Below are 22,003 nucleotides of genomic sequence, written 5' to 3' on the forward strand. Positions count from 1 at the left end.
TTGCATTATGATGACACCTTGCATTTAATATGGTTGAGATGACTAAGATTTTGAAGGATTGTTGTAGAGGAATTTATTAAGTTTTGTGAAAATACCTGAGGTGATTTCTTTAAAGGAAGCCATTGAAAGCTCACTGTGGAGATTAGAGATATTTTTAAAATGAGCTGTTTTCTAAATCACATTACTGATGATAACAGCATGCTTGACTGTGGAGCCATTCGAGTAATGAATGTGTTGGGAGGTTCTTGTTTTATTTGGTTGATTTGAATGGAAGCCTGCTAAAAACAATTGCAAGGAAGCTTGCTATGAACAAGCTGCCTGGTTGATCTCTCTCATTTCTGAAAAGAAAATCATCTGTATTTGTTCAGAGTGAAATGTGTTTATTCTTTGGAAACAGTGATTAAAGAACATCTCAAAACTCTATCTCCTGATCAAGCTGTCTTTGCCAGGTTTTACCCTCTAGGTGAAAAATGTTTTCCTCAAATATTCTCTAAATTCTAACCTTTCCCTTTCAAAAAAAGTGCCCCCTTGCTCCTGACCCTTCAACTAAGGGGAACAGCTGCTTTCTATTCACCCTGTCCATGTCCCTCAATCGAATACACCTCTAATCAGATCCACCAACATTCTTTGCTCCAAAATAAACAACCCAAGCTTACTGAGCCTCTCTTCATCACTGAAATGCTCCAAATCCAGCAACATTCTGGTGAATCCCCTCCCTAACCCCTCCAGTGCAATCACATCCTTCTTACAGTGTGATGACCAGAACTGCACATAGTATTCCAGCTGTGTCCTAACTAAAGTTATGTACAACTCCAATCCTGCTTTTATAATTATGCCATAACTGATAAAGTCAAGTGTCCCATATGTCTTTTTAACTACTCTATTAATCTGTCCCGCCATCTTCAGGGTTTGTGGACAAATGCCCAAGATCTTTTTATTGGATTAGTTTTGTTTTGATAATAAACCAATACTTGTATGTATTAAGACATCTGTTGATATGTTTTTGTGTTCCAGAAAATCTTGAAAAAGTTTTTTAAAATGTTGTGACCCTGTTTCTCATAGCCTAAAGTGAATGTGCACTCCTCCAGTCTTAGTCATAACAATGACTGCCTTCGAAAATGTTGCAATTGTACAGAAGGATGTATTCTTCTCTGATTGGAGGCAAGGCACATGGGTTGGAGTGCTGGAAATTTCAGTTTACATATTTACCTAATCTGGATAACTCTCTGCTGACACTGGAAAAGAAACATCTTGCATTTGTGTCATGCTTTTCATGACTACAATCATTCCAAATGTTGACAGTCAGGTAGCTTGAACATGCGATTCCCTAAACGTCTTTCACCTAATCAGCACAAAAATCTTGAGTACTGGATTTTCACAAATTACCTAAATGCTGAGAAGGAGAATATAAAACTACATACACATGAAGTATTCTAAAGGCCTCTGTCCCTAACGAGTTCAAATTCCCCACTTTCTGCACATGCCATGGAGGCGGAGACATACTAATGCATAACTCTATAATTCAATAAACAGCAAATATATTTTTTCTGTGGTCCTAAAACAACCTATAAAATTATGATTACTAATTAAAATAATGATAGATGAGTAGGGAATATCACAGATATTAAAATTCTAAGAATGGAAGTCAGTGTTTTCTCATCCAAGTCCTCCTTTGGATGAATTATATTAATTAAACCTTCCTGCTGGTGTTACTGAGGCTTAAGTAACACTGTATGCTGACAATGTTGATTGAACAATAAACAAGGTATGATTTGGTATGTTGAATTAACAGATTTTGTCAGTTTTCAGTGGACATTTAATAAATATCATTGTGTCCATTCCAACTCTAACTGGGTTAAAAAAAATTAATGGCACTTGGAATTTACATAAAAGGTTGACTTTATATCTGGGTGTGTAGTTTACACTTCAGTCATATTTGTTGTTATGGTCACAGTAAGGACTGTTGGTGATTAGAAAAACCTGAACACCCAATGACCAATCAAAAGAAACTACACCACAAGATTTCATATTCACAAATACAAACAAACTTAACTAGGTACAAAAATGAGCACAAAGCAATCTGTACAACTGTACACAGTTAAGATCTGTTAAAATATATCGCAAATATCTGATTCCATAATTAATTAGCTTAAAGGTATAACATTAATTTTTGGAGTTTTTCGTTTAAGATGGAGATTAAAGTGCTCAATATAGATAAATGGGAACATTTGGTCGAGGAATTGGTATAAAGATCGGGGGTAGTTGATGTTAAAGTAAAATAGCTAAATCTTACACATCTTACAGTTAAAAGTGAGAAAACTTTAAATAACAAACAAAAAATAATTTTGTATACAAATGGCTAGATCACACTGGATTCCACGTGTGACATTTAGTAGAGCTAGGGCATCCATCATTATCACAACAATGGAGTTAAATTATTTATGTAGTTCCCATTGTTGGAAACATTAAGTAAAGAAGGGATTTCCTTGGTGGACTAGCAATTCTGGGAAGATAACTGGAAACTCTGTTGGAAATACAAAAGAATCATATGGGTGACAGATTCTAAAGGATTGTTTTGAATGTAAAAAATAGTTCATGTACGTTTATACTTGAAGCATCCCATGTAATGGAGATGCATTGTGGGGAGGACAGAAGTTCCTTAGGTTTAATTTACGTTGTTTCTGTGTGAGTGCATGCGTGTTTGCGCATCAGAAGTAGGAAGTCAGTAGTCTAATTTAGAAACAGAGAGACAGATTCTGCTCACCAAGTCTAGGAAGCAAGTGAGCTAGATATAAGCAAGGCCTGCATTTTAAGCAGAGAAATACTAACATAATAGATAAACAGAATGCAGATGGAAGCTTGAGTTCAGTTTGAAGACAGAATTCCTAAAGGAAGAGAGACTGCAAGATATGTCTCGTTTGAAAAAAATACAAACTCTCATACTGAAAATAAACAGTTCATTTTGTTGAATCAGCTTTTTTGGAGAAGTGACAAAGAAGATTGATGAAAGCAAAGTGGTGGACATTTTCTATATGGACTTCAGCAAAGATTTCAACAAGGTTCTGCCTGGTAGACTGTTAGCAAGGTTAACTCACGTGGAATCCAGTGTGATCTAGCCATTTGTATACAAAATTAGATTGAACTTAGGAAATAGAGGGTGGTGGAGAGTTGAATTTCAGACTGGAGGCCTGTAACCAGGGGTGTGCTGCACAGATCAGTACTGGGTGCACTGCTATTTGTCATTTACAAAAATGATTGGGATATGAATATAGAAGGAATGGTTAGTAAGTTTGCTGATGACACTAAAATTGGTGATGTACTAGTGAAGGAGGTTACCTCAGAGTACAATGGGGCCTTGATCAAATGGACATATGGGCTGAGGAGTGGCAGTTGGAATTTAGTTTAGATAAATGTGAGGTGTTGCATTTTGGTAAGGCAAATCATCTCAGGACTTGTACACTTAATGGTAAGGTCCTGGGGAGTTTTGCCAAACAAAGATACCTTGGGGTGAAGGCTCACAGTTCCTTGAGGGTGGAGTCACAGGTACACAGGCTAGTGAATAGATGTTTGGTAGACTTGCCTTTATTGGTCAGTCCATTGAGTATAGGAGCTGGCAGGTCATGTCGCAGCTGTACAGGACATTGGTTAGGCCACTTTTGGAATATCGTGTTCAATTCTGGTCCCCCTTCCATTGGAAAGATGTTACAAAACTTGAAAGGGTTCAGAAAAGATTTACAAGGGTGTTGCCAGGATTGGAGGGTTTGAGCTATAGAGAGAGGCTGTATCATCTGTCCTAACATATCATTTCTAAGGACTAAACTTCATTGAGATCAGATTTTGGGATACAAATATTTAACTTGCTTGTTTAAAATTCATTTATACATAATTTCAGCAAGACATTAATCCATTTAAAATCATTATAGTGATAAAGTATCAAGCATAATTTCACCACAAATATTGTTAAACATCTTCATCACTGAGCAATAAATAGCACAGGACCTACAGGTATCTCCAGGGATGGGTAGCTGACAAAGACTAGCTTGAAATTTTCTGAATTGCTTTTTGCATAGAAATGACATTGAACTTTAATTTCTGCAAAACATTATCCTGATTTAAGCTTGTCGCTTAATTTCCAACAATGCTTATTCACCTTCTCAAATGTTAATATTTGGCGTAAGACTGCAGTATCACCAACTGAAGAAAATGGCACTATGAATACAAATGTTAGTTATAGTATTATTGGCAACAATGGTTTTCAAACTCACCAAAATCCATAATAAATCTTCAACCAGTTCCTACTTCTCTGCAGTATAAGTATGTTGGCATGATGTTCTTGATGGTACTCTTACATAATATACTGACCTACTGGATACTACTGGCACACAATCCCAAAGCACTATTGCTGCAAAGCAGTCAGCCGAATTTGTACCTAGGGAAATATGCTTGTCACATCCCACAGCTCACTAATGCTGCTTATCACTCTGGGGAAAAGCATATTGATATCATAGGAAGGACTGACTCCTGCAAGAACTTGGATACAAGATCTGTCACTCCAGATTCTTCAGTTAAATGATGACCAATCCCGTGACTTGTCTTTTGATCCACATCTCTGATTTTTGGATCAATGTTTCTATAGCCCTATTCCAGTAGATATCTTTGAATTCACAAAGGAACATTTTATTAATTGCTATGCACAATGTTATACAGTCTTGATCGATATTCACCATATTTAGAAGGATTGGTGTTTGAGCTAATTTAAGTGTGTTGGTTCCGCTTAATCAATGAATATTCTTAAAACAGAAAAGAAAGTAAAATTAATAGCTGCTCTGTTGACTGCGCGTGCTTGCAAAGTCCAACCATGTTGCAGCTCAATGAATTCAAACCCTAGAAATCTAGTTTTTGGAGAAACAATTGAATCAAGCACAGAAATTTTATCTCAGTTATAGCAGAATTAGTTTCTGGATAAAGTAAAACATTATTTTGTTTTAGAATAATAGATTTTGGACCTGAGCGCAGCCTTTGAATATGCAGCTGTGTACAGTAAATGTCAATTTCATTTGGAATGACTGAAAAATGGGAGAAAGGTCAGGAGATAATAACGTATTGAAAATATGTTAAACTTCTGTCAAACTCCAATCCTAACCACAGGTAGGGCTTAGCTCAAGCTTCAGAAAATAATCTGGAATCTAGAGACATCAGATACTTTTACAAGATGGTTTTGCCTTGGCTCTTGTGCTGCAGTGATAATGGCCCTATCTCTAGACCAGAACACCCAGGTTCTGCTCCAGAGGTGTGTAATAACATCTCTGACTTGGTTGATTAGAAGATATCTTGAAGGACTTGCTTGAGGCAGAAACTCTGTTCACCTCAAGTATAGTTCCTTTCTCAGTGAGGCCGAAAGCACATTCAAATTGCCAATATAAACCTGTGAAGTGAAGTATACTTTACTCTTGACTGCCAGAATTGGAGCTATGCAAATTTTATCCATTACATATTAAGTAATTTCTGACCTACAAGACTGCCTCAATATGCTATTAACATAAACAAGATCAATGTGCACTGAAGTGGCAGAGTTTACATTCGAATTCTCAAATTCTGCATGACCAATCCTGACTTTTTTCGGGAATAGCTTGATTTTAATATTCTGGATGAGTTTCAGGCATGTAAAGCACTTTTCTTTGGGTCCTCAGCAACTGTGATTGGGAAATCATGCACTGATACTAGATTTAAAAAGTCTAGTAAATTTGTCAGCATTAAACTGTGGACAAAATTAACAATGCTCTTTAATGAGTGAAAAAAATCCTCTTTGATAACAGTTTAAATAGATTGGGATGAGTACAACTATAACCAATGTATTACTCAGAAATAGCATAATTTCTAACTGCTATATCAGTTAAAAAGTATGAAATCAAAAAATTATAGCAGATATTGACTCATTTTTTTGACTTGACGAGTAAATAATTTAGTTTATTATTGTAGTCATTGTGTAGAAACTGGACATTATTCCAAAGACAAATAAATTCTGAATGATCAGTTTAGTATTTCTCCTTAACAATCAGGCCTGGAGGCCAGGATGCAGGTAGAGTGTAGACAATGATTTAGTTATCGAAGCTGTCACTTTGGGAGAGATTAATTTGATTGCAATTGAAATATAAAGTAAAATGTTATACCTTACTGATTATTATGGACCACAGACCAGTACAATTAATATTCATAATTACTATTAATCCATAATTTGTTTAATGTTAAACAATGGAAATAGGATGCAAGTTTAGATCAGCATTTCAAAGTTCTACTTATTTTGCTATTCATTAACAAATAGAAAAATGCAAAACCTTGCAACAGAAGATTAAAGTGAATTGATTTAAATCCATGCAAAAGTAGGTTACACTTGGGATTGAATTGAATTGAATTGATTCAGTAAATGGCCTTTCCTCTCTTCATTTTCCTATTATGTTGTTTTGATACTGGAAGAAAATAATCTGTCTTTTTTGAATAAAGAGCTTTCATCACTGTTAAGTGTCTGTGATCATTACACCTAACATCTATACATCCATTTATTGCATTCATAAGAAAGACATGGATATTCATCCTGTTTACTTCATATTTCACACTTCCAGAGTAGAAGTTTATGTTGGCAGTTTTAATGTGCAATTACAAGTTTACGTAAATACACAGATTTGAAAATTTACTGGGTCCACATTACTGAATTGTAAAGTTTTCATGGCACCTTCAATTTGAATTAAACCTAACATTCAAAATCAAGTGCTTGGCATTGTTATAAAGAGAATTCATATTTAATATTGCTCAGAGAATTTAGTTTTTGAAAGATTGTAAAAAAAAATATTTCAAGTTTTGTGGGTATATTTGGCATGGTTTCTTCAAGACATCACTGAAAGTTCACTGAGGATTTTGGTGCTTATTTTAAACAAGGCTTCTTGTAAATCAAATGACTGATGATACCTTGTTTCGCTATAGACCCTGTGCAGATGTTTTTGAACAGTGACTAGTTCTTGTTTTATCCTTTGATTTGGACGGAAGTCTGCAGAGACCAAGTTGAGTGGGAGGAAAGCTCACTATGAACAAGTTCCCAATTGATCTCTTCTAGTTTGGTAAAGAAAATCAACTATATCAGAGTGAAATCTGTTTCTTTTGGAATAAGTTACTGAAAGAACATGTTCCATAGCAGAGCATTGGACTCTGGAACATCCCACACTTTATCCTTTTGCTTTCTAGAATAACCAATTGGCCAACATTTTTTTTATCAAGCCAATATCTGCAGAGAAATCCGTTTCTCTCTCTTTTACTGAACAGAACGAGTGTGTTGGGGATACTTAGAGGGATAAGCAATTATTTTTCTATATTACTGCCTGTGTATGTTAACTAAATATTGCATCTTTATTGAACAATTTTATTTTGATAATAGAACAACAATTCTGGATATTAAGAAACTTGGTTGATAGATAATATTTAGAACAAAAATATTTTGTGTTGTGGCCTGTCATGCAGTGGGACTGAAGTGACAATGCATTCCTTCAGCCTCAGTTCAAACAGTATTGATCACAAACAAATGAGCCTAGATAATAGAAATACTTGTCAACGTATTAAAATCAAAACTCCTCCATGCTACATAAAACAGTAATAATTAGGTCATAATGATACCCAAAGGAACATAACAATTGCACAGTGCAACCGAATGGAGTAGCTACAAAAACTAAATTCCTTTTCCAAGAAAAATATGAAAATTACATCAACATTTCCTTTTAATAAGTTTCTAAAAGTGTAGAGATATACTTAAAATTAACACATTTCTTGCATTAAAGAATATGTTCCTTTCAGATTCTAAATTAAATTTGAAGTTCAGAAATTCAAAGCACTGAAGAATTATTATATTGCTGAGTAATATTGTTAAATATGATAATAAAATCCCTTGATATGTCTTCTGGTCGTCTTTAAAATATTTAAATATTACAGTAAAAGATCAATTAATTTTCATTAACAGAGCAAATTGGTACTTGTAGCTTAGTTTTGAAATTTACTAGGGTCACTTAATTAAAGTAATCTTAATAATTCTTCATGACTTAATATGACTATGAAAGATATCATACCTTTGGTATCCACTTTGAAGTCCTCTGGCAATAAGCCATCTTGTCTGTTGCCGAGGACAAATGCCAGAAACGAGAGGATGAGCGCATCTAAGATTCCAATAATAGCCAGAATGTAGGCCCAGCGAACAGAGCAGGCACCAAGTGTATACTTGTCTGTTTTTTCACCACACATACGCTTTACTTCATCTGAATCCCAGCCATCTGGGAAAATCATGCAGCCCAGGATCAAGCAGGCAGCTGAAAAAATAAATCAAAAAGTTATGAAAAATGCATATCATAAAACTTGCCATTTATGTAAGTATCTCAAACTTTAGAATAGGATAACCACATGTATGTTAATTAGATCTCAATTCATGATTGGCTTATTTTATTGCTATCTCTGTTCAAACTTCTTAACATATCTTTAGGATATTAAAACTTTTGAAATATTTTTACCATGTTCATCATTGCATTTAGCAGTACAGCATTAACACTATCTACCCAATTTCAGTGATTTTTAAAGTGGATGTGACATACCGATCTAGATTTAGTATATATTTCTCAGAAGTCAAAGAGAATAGAAAGATAGAGCAGCTGAATGCATGGCTGAGGAGCTGGTGCAGGGGAGAAGGATTCACATTTTTGGATCATTGGAATCTGGGGTGGAAGTGACCAGTACAAGAAGGACAGATTGCACCTGAATTAGAAGGGGACTAATATACTGGCAGGGAGATTTGCTAGAGCTGCTCAGGAGGATTTAAACTAGTAAGGTGGCGGCGGGTAGGAACGCAATGGTCAGACTGATTCTAATCTAAAAAATGGATCTTACATGATAGCCAAGTTCAGTATCCATGGGGAGGGCCTCAATCGGGACCTTGGGTTCATGTCACACTACAGGTGATCCCATTGCACTGTACACACACACAGACACTCCTATTCACATACACAGACACTCCTATACACACACACACCTACAGACCCATACACTCACGCAGACCCTCTCTCATACACTCACACATGCACTCCCATACACACATGCACCCTCTCACAGACTTATACTCCTTTACACTCACACTTACACATATATACACACTCTCTCACAGACACTCATAACTTACCCCCCTCCCCCCCAAACACACACATATAAATTTGTGGGGTGAAGTTGTACTTGCAGAACTACTTTGCTCAAAAATTGCATGAATCCATGTAAGATTCTGTAAATCCATTTTTTAGATTAGAATCAGTCTGACCATTGTGGCACAGACAGTCTCACACAGGGCAACTCACACTTCAATGCATTATCTGGGCCGATATGTTGCCAGTTGTTAATATTCACTTAAGAATGTAACTTTTAAAAATGTTTTGTGATTTACATATGAAAGAATTGAAATCAACATGGTCATTCTAAAAGATGAGAGACTTAACAAACAATCCAGGTCTTTTTCAATATATAATTTCAGTTACATCACATGGTAAACTTTTGCTATAAATTTTGAGTCTTACAATCTTATACTCCACAACCACCTAATGAAGGAGCAGTGCTCCGAAAGCTAGTGCTTCCAAATAAACCTTTTGGACTATAACCTGGTGTTGTGTGATTTTTAACTTTGTACACCCCAGTTCCCACACTGGCATTTCCAAATCAATAATACGGTGGTTATGGTAGGGGATTTTAACTTCCCAAACATAGACTGGGACTGCCATAGAGCTAAGGGTTTAGATGGAGAGGAATTTATTAAGTGTGTACAAGAACATTTTCTGATTCAGTATGTGGATGTATCTATTAGAGAAGTGCAAAACTTGGCCAGCTCTTGGGAAATAAGGCAGAGCAGATGACTGAGGTGTCAGTGGGGGAGCATTTTGGGGCCAGTGACCATAATTCTATTCGTTTTAAAATGGTGATGGAAAAGGATAGACCAGATCTAAAAGTTGAAGTTCTAAATTGGAGGAAGGCTAGTTTGATGGCAGTAGGCAAAATGGGGGCAGATGTTCACAGACAAAGGGGCGGCTAGAAAATGGGAAGCCTTCAAAAATGATGTAACAAGCTTCCAGAGTCAGTATATTCCTATTAGGGTGAAAAGAAAGGCAGGTAGGTATAGGAAAAGCTGGATGACTAGAGAAATTGAGGCTTTGGTTAAGAAGAAGAAGGAAGCATATGTCAGGTATAGACAAGAGAGATCGAATGAATCCTTAGAAGAGTATGAAGGCAGTAGAAGTATACTTAACAGCGAAATCAGGAGGGCAAAAAGGGGACATGAGATAGCTTTGGCAAATAGGGTTAAGGAGCAAAGGGATTTTATAAATACATTAAGTACAAAAGGGTAACTAGGGAGCGAATACGGGCCCCTCAAAGAACAGCAAAGCAGCCTATGTATGGAGCCACTGGGGATGGAGGAGATACTAAATGAGTATTTTGCATCAGTGTTTACTGTGGAGAAGGACATGGAAGATATAGAATGTGGGGAAATATATGGTGACATCTTGAAAAATATCCAGAGGTAGTGGTGGATGTCTTGAAAGGCATAAAAGTGGATAAATCTCTGGGAACTGATCAGGTGTACCCTAGAACTCTGTGGGAAGCTAGGGAAGTGATTGCTGAGCCCCATGCTGAGATATTTGTATCACTGATAGTCACAGGTGAGGTACCTGTGACTTGTTGGAGGGAATCCTGAGGGACAAGCTCTACATATATTTGGAGAGGCAAGGGCTGATTAGGGATAGTCAGCATGGCTTTGTGCTTGGGAAATCATGCCTCACGGAATTGATTGAATTTTTTGAAGAAGTAACAAAGAGGATTGATGACGGTGGAACAGTAGGTGTGACCTATCTGGATTTCAGTAAAGCGTTCGACAAGGTTCCTCATGGGAGACTAGTTAGCAAGGTTAGATCTCATGGAATACAGAGAGGACTAACTATTTGGATACAGAGCTGGCTTGAAGGTGGTGGTAGAGGGTTGCTTTTCAGACTGGAGGCCTGTGACCAGTAGTATGCCAGAAGAGTCAGTGCTGGGTCTACTGCTTATCATCATTTATATAAATGATTTGAATGTGAAATAGACAGTATAGTTAGTAAGTTTGCAGATGACACCAAAATTGGAGGTGTAGTGGACAGCGAAGAAGGTTACCTCAGAGTACAATGGGATCTTGATCAGATGGGTCAATGGGCTGAGGAGTGGCAGATGGAGTTTAATTTAGATAAAAGCAAGGTGCTGCATTTTGGAAAACAAATTCAGCACAGGACTTATACACTTAATGGTAAGGTCCTAAGGAGTGTTGCTGATCAAAGAGACCTTGGAGTGCAGGTTCATAATTCCTTGAAAGTAGAGTCCAGGTAGATAAGATAGTGAAGAAGGCATTTAGTCTGCTTTCCTTTATTGGTCAGGGTATTGAGTACAGGAGTTGGGAGGTCATGTTGTGGCTGCACAGGACACTGATTAGGCCACTTTTGGAATATTGCGTGCAATTCTGGTCTCCTTCCTATCAGAAGGATGTTGTAAAACTTGAAAGGGTTCAGAAAAGATTTACAAGGATGTTGCCAGGGTTGGAGGATCTGAGCTACAAGGAGAGGCTGAACAGGCTGGGGCTGTTTTGCTTGTAGCGTCAGGGGATGAGGGTTGACCTTATTGAAGTTTATAAAATCATGAGGGGCATGGACAGGGTAAATAGACATGGTCTTTTCCCTGGGGTGGGGCGTCCAAAACTTGAGGGCATAGGTTTCGGGTGACAGGGGAAAGAGAGAGGGACCTAAGGGGCAACGTTTTCACACAGAGAGTGATGTGAAATGGAATGAGCTGCCAGAGGAAGAGATGGAGGCTAGTACAAAAGGCATCTGAATGGATGCATGAATAGGAAGGGCTTACTGGGATTTGAGCCAAGTGCTGGCAAATGGGACTAGATTAGGTTAGGATATCTGGTTGGCATGGATGAGTTGGACTAAAGGTTCTGTTTCTGTGCTGTACATCTCTATGACTCTATGATCTATGTAATTCCTGTTTCCTTGCTAAAATTTAATAACAACTAGTCAGTAATAAAACTATTCAATTTTGAGGTAAAAAGCTCTCTGACCCACCTCCCAACATCAAACCTTCCATTAAAAGACTGCTGAAGGCTGTGGAAACTGCAAAGGCCATGCGCCCTGACAATTTTCCAGCAATAATACTGAGGACCTGTGCTGCAGAACTAGCCATTTCCCCAGCCAAGCTGTTTCAGTAAGCTGCAACAGGAGCATTTATCTGAAGATGTGGAGAATAGTCCAAGTATGTCCTATGCACAAAAAGCAGAACAAGTCCGACCTGACCAGTTACTGCCCAATCACAGTCAGTCATCATTCTGGATTAGTGGTGCTGGAAAAGCACAGCAGTTCAGGCAGCATCCGAGGAGTAGTAAAATCGACATTTCAGGCAAAAGCCCTTCATCAGGAACATAGCTGTCAGTCATCAACAAATTGATGGCAGAGCTCTTTGACAGTGCCAACAGCAGTACTTGCAAAGGAATAACCCGCTCACTGATGCTCAGTTTGGGTTTCACAGAGTCACTTAGTTATTGATTGCATTGCAACCTTGGTCCAAATATGGAAATCCAAAGGTGAAGCAAGAGTAACTGCCCTTGACATCAAGACAGCATTCAGCTGACTACGGCATAGACTTAGATAGCCCTAGCAAAACTGGAGGTCAACAGGAACCTCAGGCAAAAGTCTGCTTTGTTTGGTGTCATATCGGACACAAAGGAAGATGGTTGCAGTCTTCGGAGGTTAATCATCTCAGTCCAAGGACAAAACTGCGGGAGTTCCTCAGGGTAGTGTCCTTGGCCCAATCATTTTCAGCTGCTTCATCAATGATCTTTCCTCCATGAGGTCAGAACTGAGGATGTTTGTTGATGATTTTACAATGTTCAGCATCACTTGTGCCTCCGCAGACACTGAAGCAAGTCCTGGGTTTGTTACACTTCCATCCACCACCAAGCAGTTTTTACTTCACCAGGATGCACTGCAGCAACTTGTCAACACTGTGTCATGTAGCACTGTCATGCTACTTCAGGCTCCTTGACAGCACCTTCTAAATCCATGACTTCTATCACCTAGAAGGACAAGGACTGCAAATGCAATGGAAACACAATCTTGACTTGGAACATTATCACTGCTCCTTCAGTGTCACTGGATCAAAATCCTTGAACCCCCTTCCTAACATCACTGTGGGTGTCTTTATACTCCAAGGAATGCAATGGTTCAAGAAGGCAGCTAGCCACCATATTCTCCAGGACAATTAGGAAAAATAAATAAATACTGGACCAACCATTGATTCTCATAAACATGAGCAAATGAAAAATGTGTATAAAGTACATCAACATTCACAGTGTGAATATCTTTTTAAAAATCACCAAAATATATACTCCAGAAATGTATTTTAGGAGCAGCGTCAAACTGAACATCCTCAATTACATAATATTTGTGGCATTTAACATTTTAATTTTTTTGGTTTACATTTCAATCAGTTCAAAACAGCTAAACAATGCAGGAACCTTGTGTTCAATATTCCTCTGCATCAGTGGGAGGTTATCTTAATTAACCAATTCGGGTTTCAGTAGTTAAAGGTTTGGAGCAGTGCTAAAACCTATTAGGAAATTTTAAGCTAATGCTTTTGGGATATCATTGTTCTGAAAAATAAAATTTTAAGTAGAAGTTATATATATTTTTCAATAGATTTATGGAGATTGGAGTTACAGTGCAGGTCTCGCTGGTCATTTTTATATTTAGATTTCCAAAGTTCACTCAGTAAGAGAATATAAGTGATTTGTTAGCCATATCTCAAATAATGAATCAAACAATAGACTGCACCCAGTTTCATGATATCTGTATTTTACCAGACCTCCTGCAATAATATAGAATGGCCATGATTTAATAGTCAGCAGTGAAGGAATGGTGCTCATCACCACCTTCAAAGAAACTTCCCCATAAAGATCTAACCTAGGTTATGGTAGCATGAATTTTATCTTTCCCATTGTTAATCTGAATTTTGCTCAAGTCAAGATCCATCTAAGAGTCCAACAACAGTGATGTTATCACAGAGTTCAAAGATGTACAAATTAGGTAGATTGGCCATGCTAGACTACCCATAATGTTCAGGGATGTGTGGGTTAGGTGTGTTAGCCATGAGAAATGCAAGATTACAAGAATTGGGTAGGGGGATGGGTCTGGGTGGGATGCTCTTCGGAGGGTCAATGTGGACTTGTTAGGCCGAATGGCCTGTTTCTACAATGTGGGATTCTATAAGACAAAAGTAAGTAAACAAATCACACTAAAGGTTTCTCACAGACAGCAAATCAAGAAATAATTGGCATAGATTTCCTTTAACTTCAATTTAACATCAACTTTTCTTCAATTAAGAAAACTTAACTTTTTCAAGGGAATCTAACAACAACATTGCAATATAAAATGGGAAGTTCTCATGAATTCAGTGATAAAAAGATGACCATCTGTGGGGACATGAGCCTGTGGAGGACTAGGAAATTACTGAGCAATATGTTTTGGATTTACTTAGGATATAAGGCAAAGAAACAGGCCAAGCAACCCAATCAGTCCATGTCTTTATGCTCCACTTGAACCTCCTCCCATCATTCTCTAAATATATGGTCAGAATTCTTTAATACTATCTCCCTCATGTATTTGACTAGCTTCCCCTTAAATGCACCTGTGTTATTACTTAAAAATGTCATCTTCATATAGTATCAAGTTCCATATTCTCACCATTCATTAAGAAGGAAGATTTCATGTTTAACTGAATAGGTGCTGAAGCTAGAAGCTGTGTAAGTGCCACAGGATAATGAAGCCAAACACTGACTGCTGCATCATACAAAAACCACAAAAACTAGGTTAATAGATTTCTTATTCATTTACCAAATACTGTACCAACAAATGGTTAGAAATGTCATTGCACAGAAGGCAGTTGTTCAGCCCTTCATGTCCATGTTGAATCACTTAAATCTTAATTGGTTTGTGAAAGGAAACATCAATTATGTTTTTATAATCACTTCCATGAAATGCTAAATAAATGAAAATTTTGACCTAGCAAGTGATATTTAAAGACTTATTTAACTTTATTCATGGTGTAAAACTATTTTGAATCTAAGAAAACTCTAACCCTTAATTGGTGCGAGCCAGTCTATGACACACTGTAAACAGAACAATGGTAGGGATGTTACAATGGCAGCTGACCTACCTTTATCTAACTTGGCATGTGTGACCGATATTTCACACATGTCAGCTGGTTGATACCTGTGTGTTAGCTGTGGTTCAACTGGTATTGGTTTTGCCTCTTAGAAACAATACTTTGGATTTAAATCCCATTCCAGAGACGTGAGGAGATCAAAACCTAGGTTGCCATTCCAGTGCAGTACTGAGGGAATACTTAACTCCTCCCAGAGGAGTTCTCTTTCAAACAAGGTTTTTGGCTGAGACCTGTCCTCTTCCTAAGATGGATGTAATAGAACTATTTTGAAAAAGGACAGGACAGTTAGCCTTGGGGTCCTGGCCAATATTGATCCCTCAATTACAAAATCATCATAAATACAGATTGTTTGGTAGTTATCACATTGACCCAAACCTTCTTCAGTCAGAAACCTCATGCTGAACTGTATACATTTTAAAAGGCCAGATTTACAATTTCACATTCATAAAAATCATTCAAGCTGAAATCCACAAAAAGATCCACAAATCAGGGCAGAGGACACATTCCTAATTATGACAGTAGCTATCATATCATAGAATCATACAAGTTAGAAGAAGCCATTCAGCCTATTGAGTTTTGCACCAACAAAAGCTACTCTAAATCTACACTAGTCCCACTTTCCAGTATTTGGCCCATAGCCTTGAATTTTATGACATTTCAAGTGCTCAAAGTACTTTCTAAAAGATGTAAGGTTTTTTGCCTCAACTACACTCCAAGGCAGTGTATTCTAAATTCCCAACACTTCTGGTGAAAAGATTTTCCTCAAACCTCTTCTAAACCGCCTGCCTTTTATCTTAAAGCTACACCCCTTGTAATTGACATTTCAACTAAGAAGAACAGCTTCTTCCTATTCACCTTGCCAATGCCCCTCAATCTTATACACCTCTATCAGGACCCCTTTCAGCCTTCTCTGGTCTAAAGAAAACAATCCGAGTTTATTCAGCCACTCTTCATAGCTAAACAGTTCCATCCTATGCAACATCATGGTGAATTTTCCCGCACCCTTTCCAATTCTATCACATCCTTGCTATTAGTGTGGTGACCAGAACTGCACACAGTCCTCCAGCTGTGGCTTCACCAAAATTTATACAGTTCCAATGTAATCTCCCTGCTCTTATAATCTATGCTGCTACTGATAAAGGAAAGCATCCCACATGCCTTCTTAAATACCCTTTTAAACCTGTCCTGTCACCTTTACGGATTTGTGGACAGGTACCACAAGATCCTGCTGTTTCTTTTTGATCCCAGTTGTCCAGCCATTCATTGAGTAAGCCCTTGTCTTGTTAGTTCTACCAAAGCGTATGATAGCCAGGGTGGGTGGGAGAGCCAGATGAGGATTTTTGTGTGGAATTACCAAAAGTGTTAGACCAGGTTATAAACTAACAACATTTTCTGGGTAACTGGGTCTTGTAATTTCCCCCCAGGTCTGACTCCAGCTCAAATTGGAGACATTGACACAGGATTCCAGGAGCAGAGATACTGTCCTAAATGTAACCTCCTGATCAATTCCAATGTACATCAGTGTGGCAAGACCTCCACAGGATCCTGATGTGCATGTAGAGTCATACACTGGATCTCTGACCATCTGGAGGTTGAAAGATTTGAGTTATTGATTTTGTGGGATTTTGCTTATAGAAATTAATTGCGGCATTTCCTATATTATATGGGCCATAGGGTGGCATTTACAGTATACAAGGCTAAAGCTAGAAGACCTAATATTAAATGAAACAACTGGGATTAGATTAGATTCCCTACAGTGTGGAAATAGGCCCTTCAACCCAACCAGTCCACACCGATCCTCGGAAGAGGAACCCACCTAGACCCATTTCCCTCTGACTAATGGGCGGCACGGTGGCACAGTGGTTAGCACTGCTGCCTCACAGCGCCTGAGACCTGGGTTCAATTCCTGCCTCAGGCGACTGACTGTGTGGAGTTTGCACGTTCTCCCCGTGTCTGCGTGTGTTTCCTCCGGGTGCTCCGGTTTCCTCCCACAGTCCAAAGATGTGCAGGATCAGGTGAATTGGCCATACTAAATTGCCCGTAGTGTTAGGTAAGGGGTAAATGTAGGGGTATGGGTGGGTTTTGCTTCGGAGGGTCGGTGTGGACTTGTTGGGCCGAAGGGCCTGTTTCCACACTGTAATATAATCTAATGTAATCTAATCTAATCTAATCTAATGCACCTAACACGATGGGCAATTTAGCATGGCCAATTCACCTAACCTGCACATCTTTGGACTGTGGGAGGAAACCAGAGCATCCGGAGGAAACCCACACAGACACAGGGAGAATGTGCAAACTCCACACAGACAGTTGCCCGAGGCTGGAATCAAACCTGGGACTCTGGTGCTGTGAGGCCAAAGTCTCAGAGTACAGCGGTGGGCTTTTTTTTACCTCCTTGGCACTTGGCAACTGCTGCAGCTACCTCAAACCTCTTTCCTAAGATGGTGTGCTAGACACCAGTTGGCACCCACACCCCTGAACAAAAGCCCAGCCTTTGAAGGCACATTCTCCTAAGGGGAGTGCAGAGCCAGGAAATTCCCTGACTCCCATTACCCTTCTCCCTGTTGAACATCCAGCCATAGTAATTGCGAGAAACACATAATGTGGTTTGGCTGAGAGTCCAGACATGTATAATTCTAATGAAATGGTTACATCCAAAGGAAACCTTGTTTGAATGATAGTTTTTTCTTTTCAATCTATTTTGGCATTTGTACAATTCTTATTTACACAAGATACATATGTGACAAGGGCTTGCAACTTCTGCTATGACACTATAAAGAACTGATGGTTGACATCTTTATAGGGCAATATTAAAAGCAGATTTGGAAGAGTCTTATAAATGAATTACTTTTTAAAAACACGTTCACAATCATGCCATTATTACTGTGGAGTTTATTGTCTCTATACTGTATATACTGAGTGAATAGGAGTGGCATGGAGGTATGTGTAGCCATTGGCATGATTTGAGGGGCCTAGCTAAGACCTTTTGAATTTACCTTTCAAAAGGTTCCCTCACTGAGACTGTGGTTCTTGACACTTTGGAAGAGCTGCAAATAACATGCCCTTAAAAAAATTGGTCTGACTTCACAAATTTATGAAGGATTAAGAGATGTTCAATTCCACTATCAAGTTAGTCAGGTCAAGAATTTGGGATGCAGATTCATGATGGTTACCAACTCACACTCTTATCCCACATGACTGAGAATCGGAGGCACTGTAAATTCTGGAAATAAGTCCTCCCAGCCATTCTTAAAGGCATGTAGAGTCCTTTGGCTCTGGCAAAATCCAATCCAGTGTTTCAAAGATTGCTTCATTGGCTATACATCACTTTCGGACACTATGAACTCATGAAAACATTACATAAATGCAAGATTTCTTTTGTTCTTTATGTAAGTCTGCATACATGAAGCAATACAATTTAGCTGGCAGTAGCATCAGATAATAGTCCAGATTTCATGGACATGTATGCTTACCCTCCTGACAGACTGTAACAGATTACATCACCAGTGATACTGAGTATCCTGTATTATTTCATTCCTCTGCAATATAATCATATCAGTTGCCACATAATCAATCCTTCATAACTCTTTCATGCTGGTGAGATATCCTCCACTATTTCATGTTTATGCTAAATCACAATGTTTCTGATGTCACTCATCATTTTAGTGAAGCTTGAAATTAATCACTATTATGGTGCACTTTTCGTTCAATCAAAATATATCAGTGACAGCTGAGACTGTTTGGAAATTTAATAACTTCCCAACAAAAATAACATATATTATACTAAATATACTCGCTTTGTTTTTGTTCTGTTAATTTCTTCTTTTCATCTTTGTATATTGTCAGGTTACTATTTTTACCTGCGATGACAATGACAAATGTAGTGGGTTGAGGACAGTGGTTGATCATGGAGACAAAGTGTCTCTCTTCTTCTATAGAAAAGCATTGAGTCTATATTCACTGAGCGTGACTTTTTTCACCACTGTTGCTGCGTTTTGGACATTAAATGAGTGTATTGCCAATCCTGTGTTATATATTGAGTATGACCATTTCTCACCTGGTTTCTATCCTGTATTAGCCCAATGCAATCTTCAGGCTTTACAAAACCAATTGCTTTCTTTTAATGGAAGTTATCAATTAGCTTCTATTCCTTCTTCCCCTTACATTCAAAGTAAGTTGTTAGCTTCAGAGATAATTTCTGTTCAGTGTTATGTTATAAAGGACTGCTAATGAAGCTCCAACCTGATAGAAATGACTATAATATAAAAACAAACCTGAAGAAAATCAAGTACTTGGTCCTCTGACATTCATATATAATCAGTAGAAGCCACTTCTAGTAAAGATCTAAAAAGGAATTCTTAGATTACTTTCAATCAGACTAATAAGACCAAAATAAAAGTTTTCCTAACTGAAGAGACTACAGGCAGCTAAATGTCAATTTCTGGAGGGTTTCTCTCTGTGAGCTCTAGCAAGTTATTTCATGCATTTTTCTACAGATCACTTCATTAGGGCGGCATCGTGGCACAGCAGTTAGCACTGCTGCCTCACAGCACCAGAGACCCGGGTTCAATTCCCGCCTCAGGCAACTGTCTGTGTGGAGTTTGCACATTCCCCCTGTGTCTGCGTGGGTTTCCTCCCAGAGTCCAAAGATGTGCAGGTTAGGTGAATTGGCCATGCTAAATTGCCTGTAGTGTTAGGTGAAGGGGTAAATGTAGGGGAATGGGTCTGGGTGGGTTGCTCTTTGGAGGATTGGTGTGAACTTGTTGGGCCGAAGGGCCTGTTTCCACACTGTAAGTAATCTAATCTAATTATATATGTACCTTGCTTCATAAGGTACATATATAATTAGAGCTCTGCCCCGCTCGTGTTATTGTCTGTTTGTCAGCGGCAGAGCTACTTGTCACAGCTGGAAGTTCCTGCCCAGATGCCATTTCTGAAATGCGGCTGTGCACCAGGTCAAGTGCTGTTAATTATGAACTATTCTTCACCGTTCCTGTGTCTGAAGAATTTCTCCAATGATTGTTCAGGAAGTAAATATAGTACCCCACTTCAAAAGGGAGATGGAGGTCCTGATGGTTGGCGGTGCGCGGGAGGTGGAATTCTTTCTTCTCCACCACCAGAGGAGACCATGACACCAGAGACTGCCGGCCTGGCCCAAATTCACCACTATGTCTGGGTATATGAATAGGAAGGATTTGGAGGGATATGGGCCAGCTGCTGGCAGGTGGGACTAGATTGGGCTGGGATATCTGGTCAGCATGGACGGGTTGGACCAAAGGGTCTGTTTCCATGCTGTACATCGCAATGACTCTATGTCAATGTAATATCCATGGTCTGGAGGAATGCCCGTCAGTGCAGGAAGATTAGTGACCTTTAGTGATCCATGAGGGTAAGTGCCTCCATCTTCTCTCTGCCACCTCACACTCACTCTGACTCAAAGGATCATGATCTACCGTTCTCATTATTGCATGCAGCATTCTCCCTCAATGGCTCTTATCCATCCTTGGGTGCTGTGCAAGTTAGAAGCCCAGAGGAGCAAATGTCTAACTGGAGTCGCCAGGTTCCTGCTCTGACTTTCATGTTGGGAATTGTCCTCATCTAGTTCCTACCCAGCACTTATCAGAATAGCAAGCTGCAAATCAATGAGGTGAGATTAGGTACTAATATGATGTAAACACATGCATGTAGGCTTCTCGACACTCATTGTTCAAATCTCAGCTAAATGTATGCCAAAACAATTGACTGACTTACAGAAGATATGGTGAACAAGATACATTGAGAACAACGTGGTAGTTTTTGAGAAACATGCTTATTGGTTTCAAATACAGAATCATTGCTGAAGCATTATGCATCGTGACTGTACCATTACCTAGCTAAGGCACCATGTCCAACCTTGTCTTCCTTCTGAATATTGCCAGTAGCTACACTAATAGATTCCTATAGATCACCTGATTCAGTTCCTACAGTTTTAAAATTACTCTCCTATTTCATTTCTTTAGTGTTATTATAATCACCAATCCAGAAAGGCATAGTTTAGAAAGTTGAACTTTATACCATTCATATCATAATCAAGTTATCTGCCAGTATTGTGCACATTTAAAAATGAAATGCATTGAAAGAAGAAACAAAACTGATAGCAAACAAGCGAATTGAATTTAATGTCAAGTGTACCAAGGCACAGTGAAAAGCTTTGACTTGCGAGCAATACAAGCAGATCACAGAGTTAAGTAGCATAGATAAGTAAATAATATGTAGACAGCAGCAAAAACAAAAACACAGGTACAGGCAAATGTTAAGAGTTTGTGAGTCCATTCAGTATTCTAACAACAGGAGGGTAGGAACTGTTTCAAAATCGGCTGGTGCGTGTGTTGAGGCTTCTGTACCACTCGTCGCACCTCTGTGCTGTTAATGTTTAGCGGGGCATGAGTAACATTCCGCTGAAAGTCAATAAGGAGATCCTTGGTTTTGCCGGGATTGAGAGCTAGGTTTTCCTCAGTGCGCCATTTTTCCAGGTCTTCCACCTCATATTCTGTAGTCTGTTTCATCGCCATCTGAGATTTGACCGACTATGGTGGTGTCATCAGCAAACTTTTAAATGGCATTAGTCTGGTATTTGGTGACGCAGTCATGGGTATGCAGTGGTACAGTCAGGGGCTCCAGTGTTAAGTGTTAGTGAGGATGAAATATTGTCCCC

The 22,003-nt window shown here is 38.7% G+C and overlaps 1 protein-coding gene across 1 annotated transcript in view; it reads right to left on the minus strand.

Annotated features, from left to right (window-relative positions):
* The window catches only part of lhfpl3 (LHFPL tetraspan subfamily member 3), a 295,504-nt gene that overhangs the window by 64,082 nt on the left and 209,419 nt on the right, over positions 1 to 22,003 (minus strand). Inside the window, exon 2 of the mRNA XM_043713862.2 lies at positions 8,109 to 8,345. Within this exon, the coding sequence (XP_043569797.1) occupies positions 8,109 to 8,345 (237 nt within the window). The remainder of the gene's footprint in view (positions 1 to 8,108; positions 8,346 to 22,003) is intronic.

This window comes from Chiloscyllium plagiosum, unplaced genomic scaffold (assembly GCF_037043375.1).
Source record: "Chiloscyllium plagiosum isolate Xiang-an unplaced genomic scaffold, Cpla_swu_hap1 HiC_scaffold_23, whole genome shotgun sequence".
Classification (NCBI taxonomy): domain Eukaryota; kingdom Metazoa; phylum Chordata; class Chondrichthyes; order Orectolobiformes; family Hemiscylliidae; genus Chiloscyllium; species Chiloscyllium plagiosum.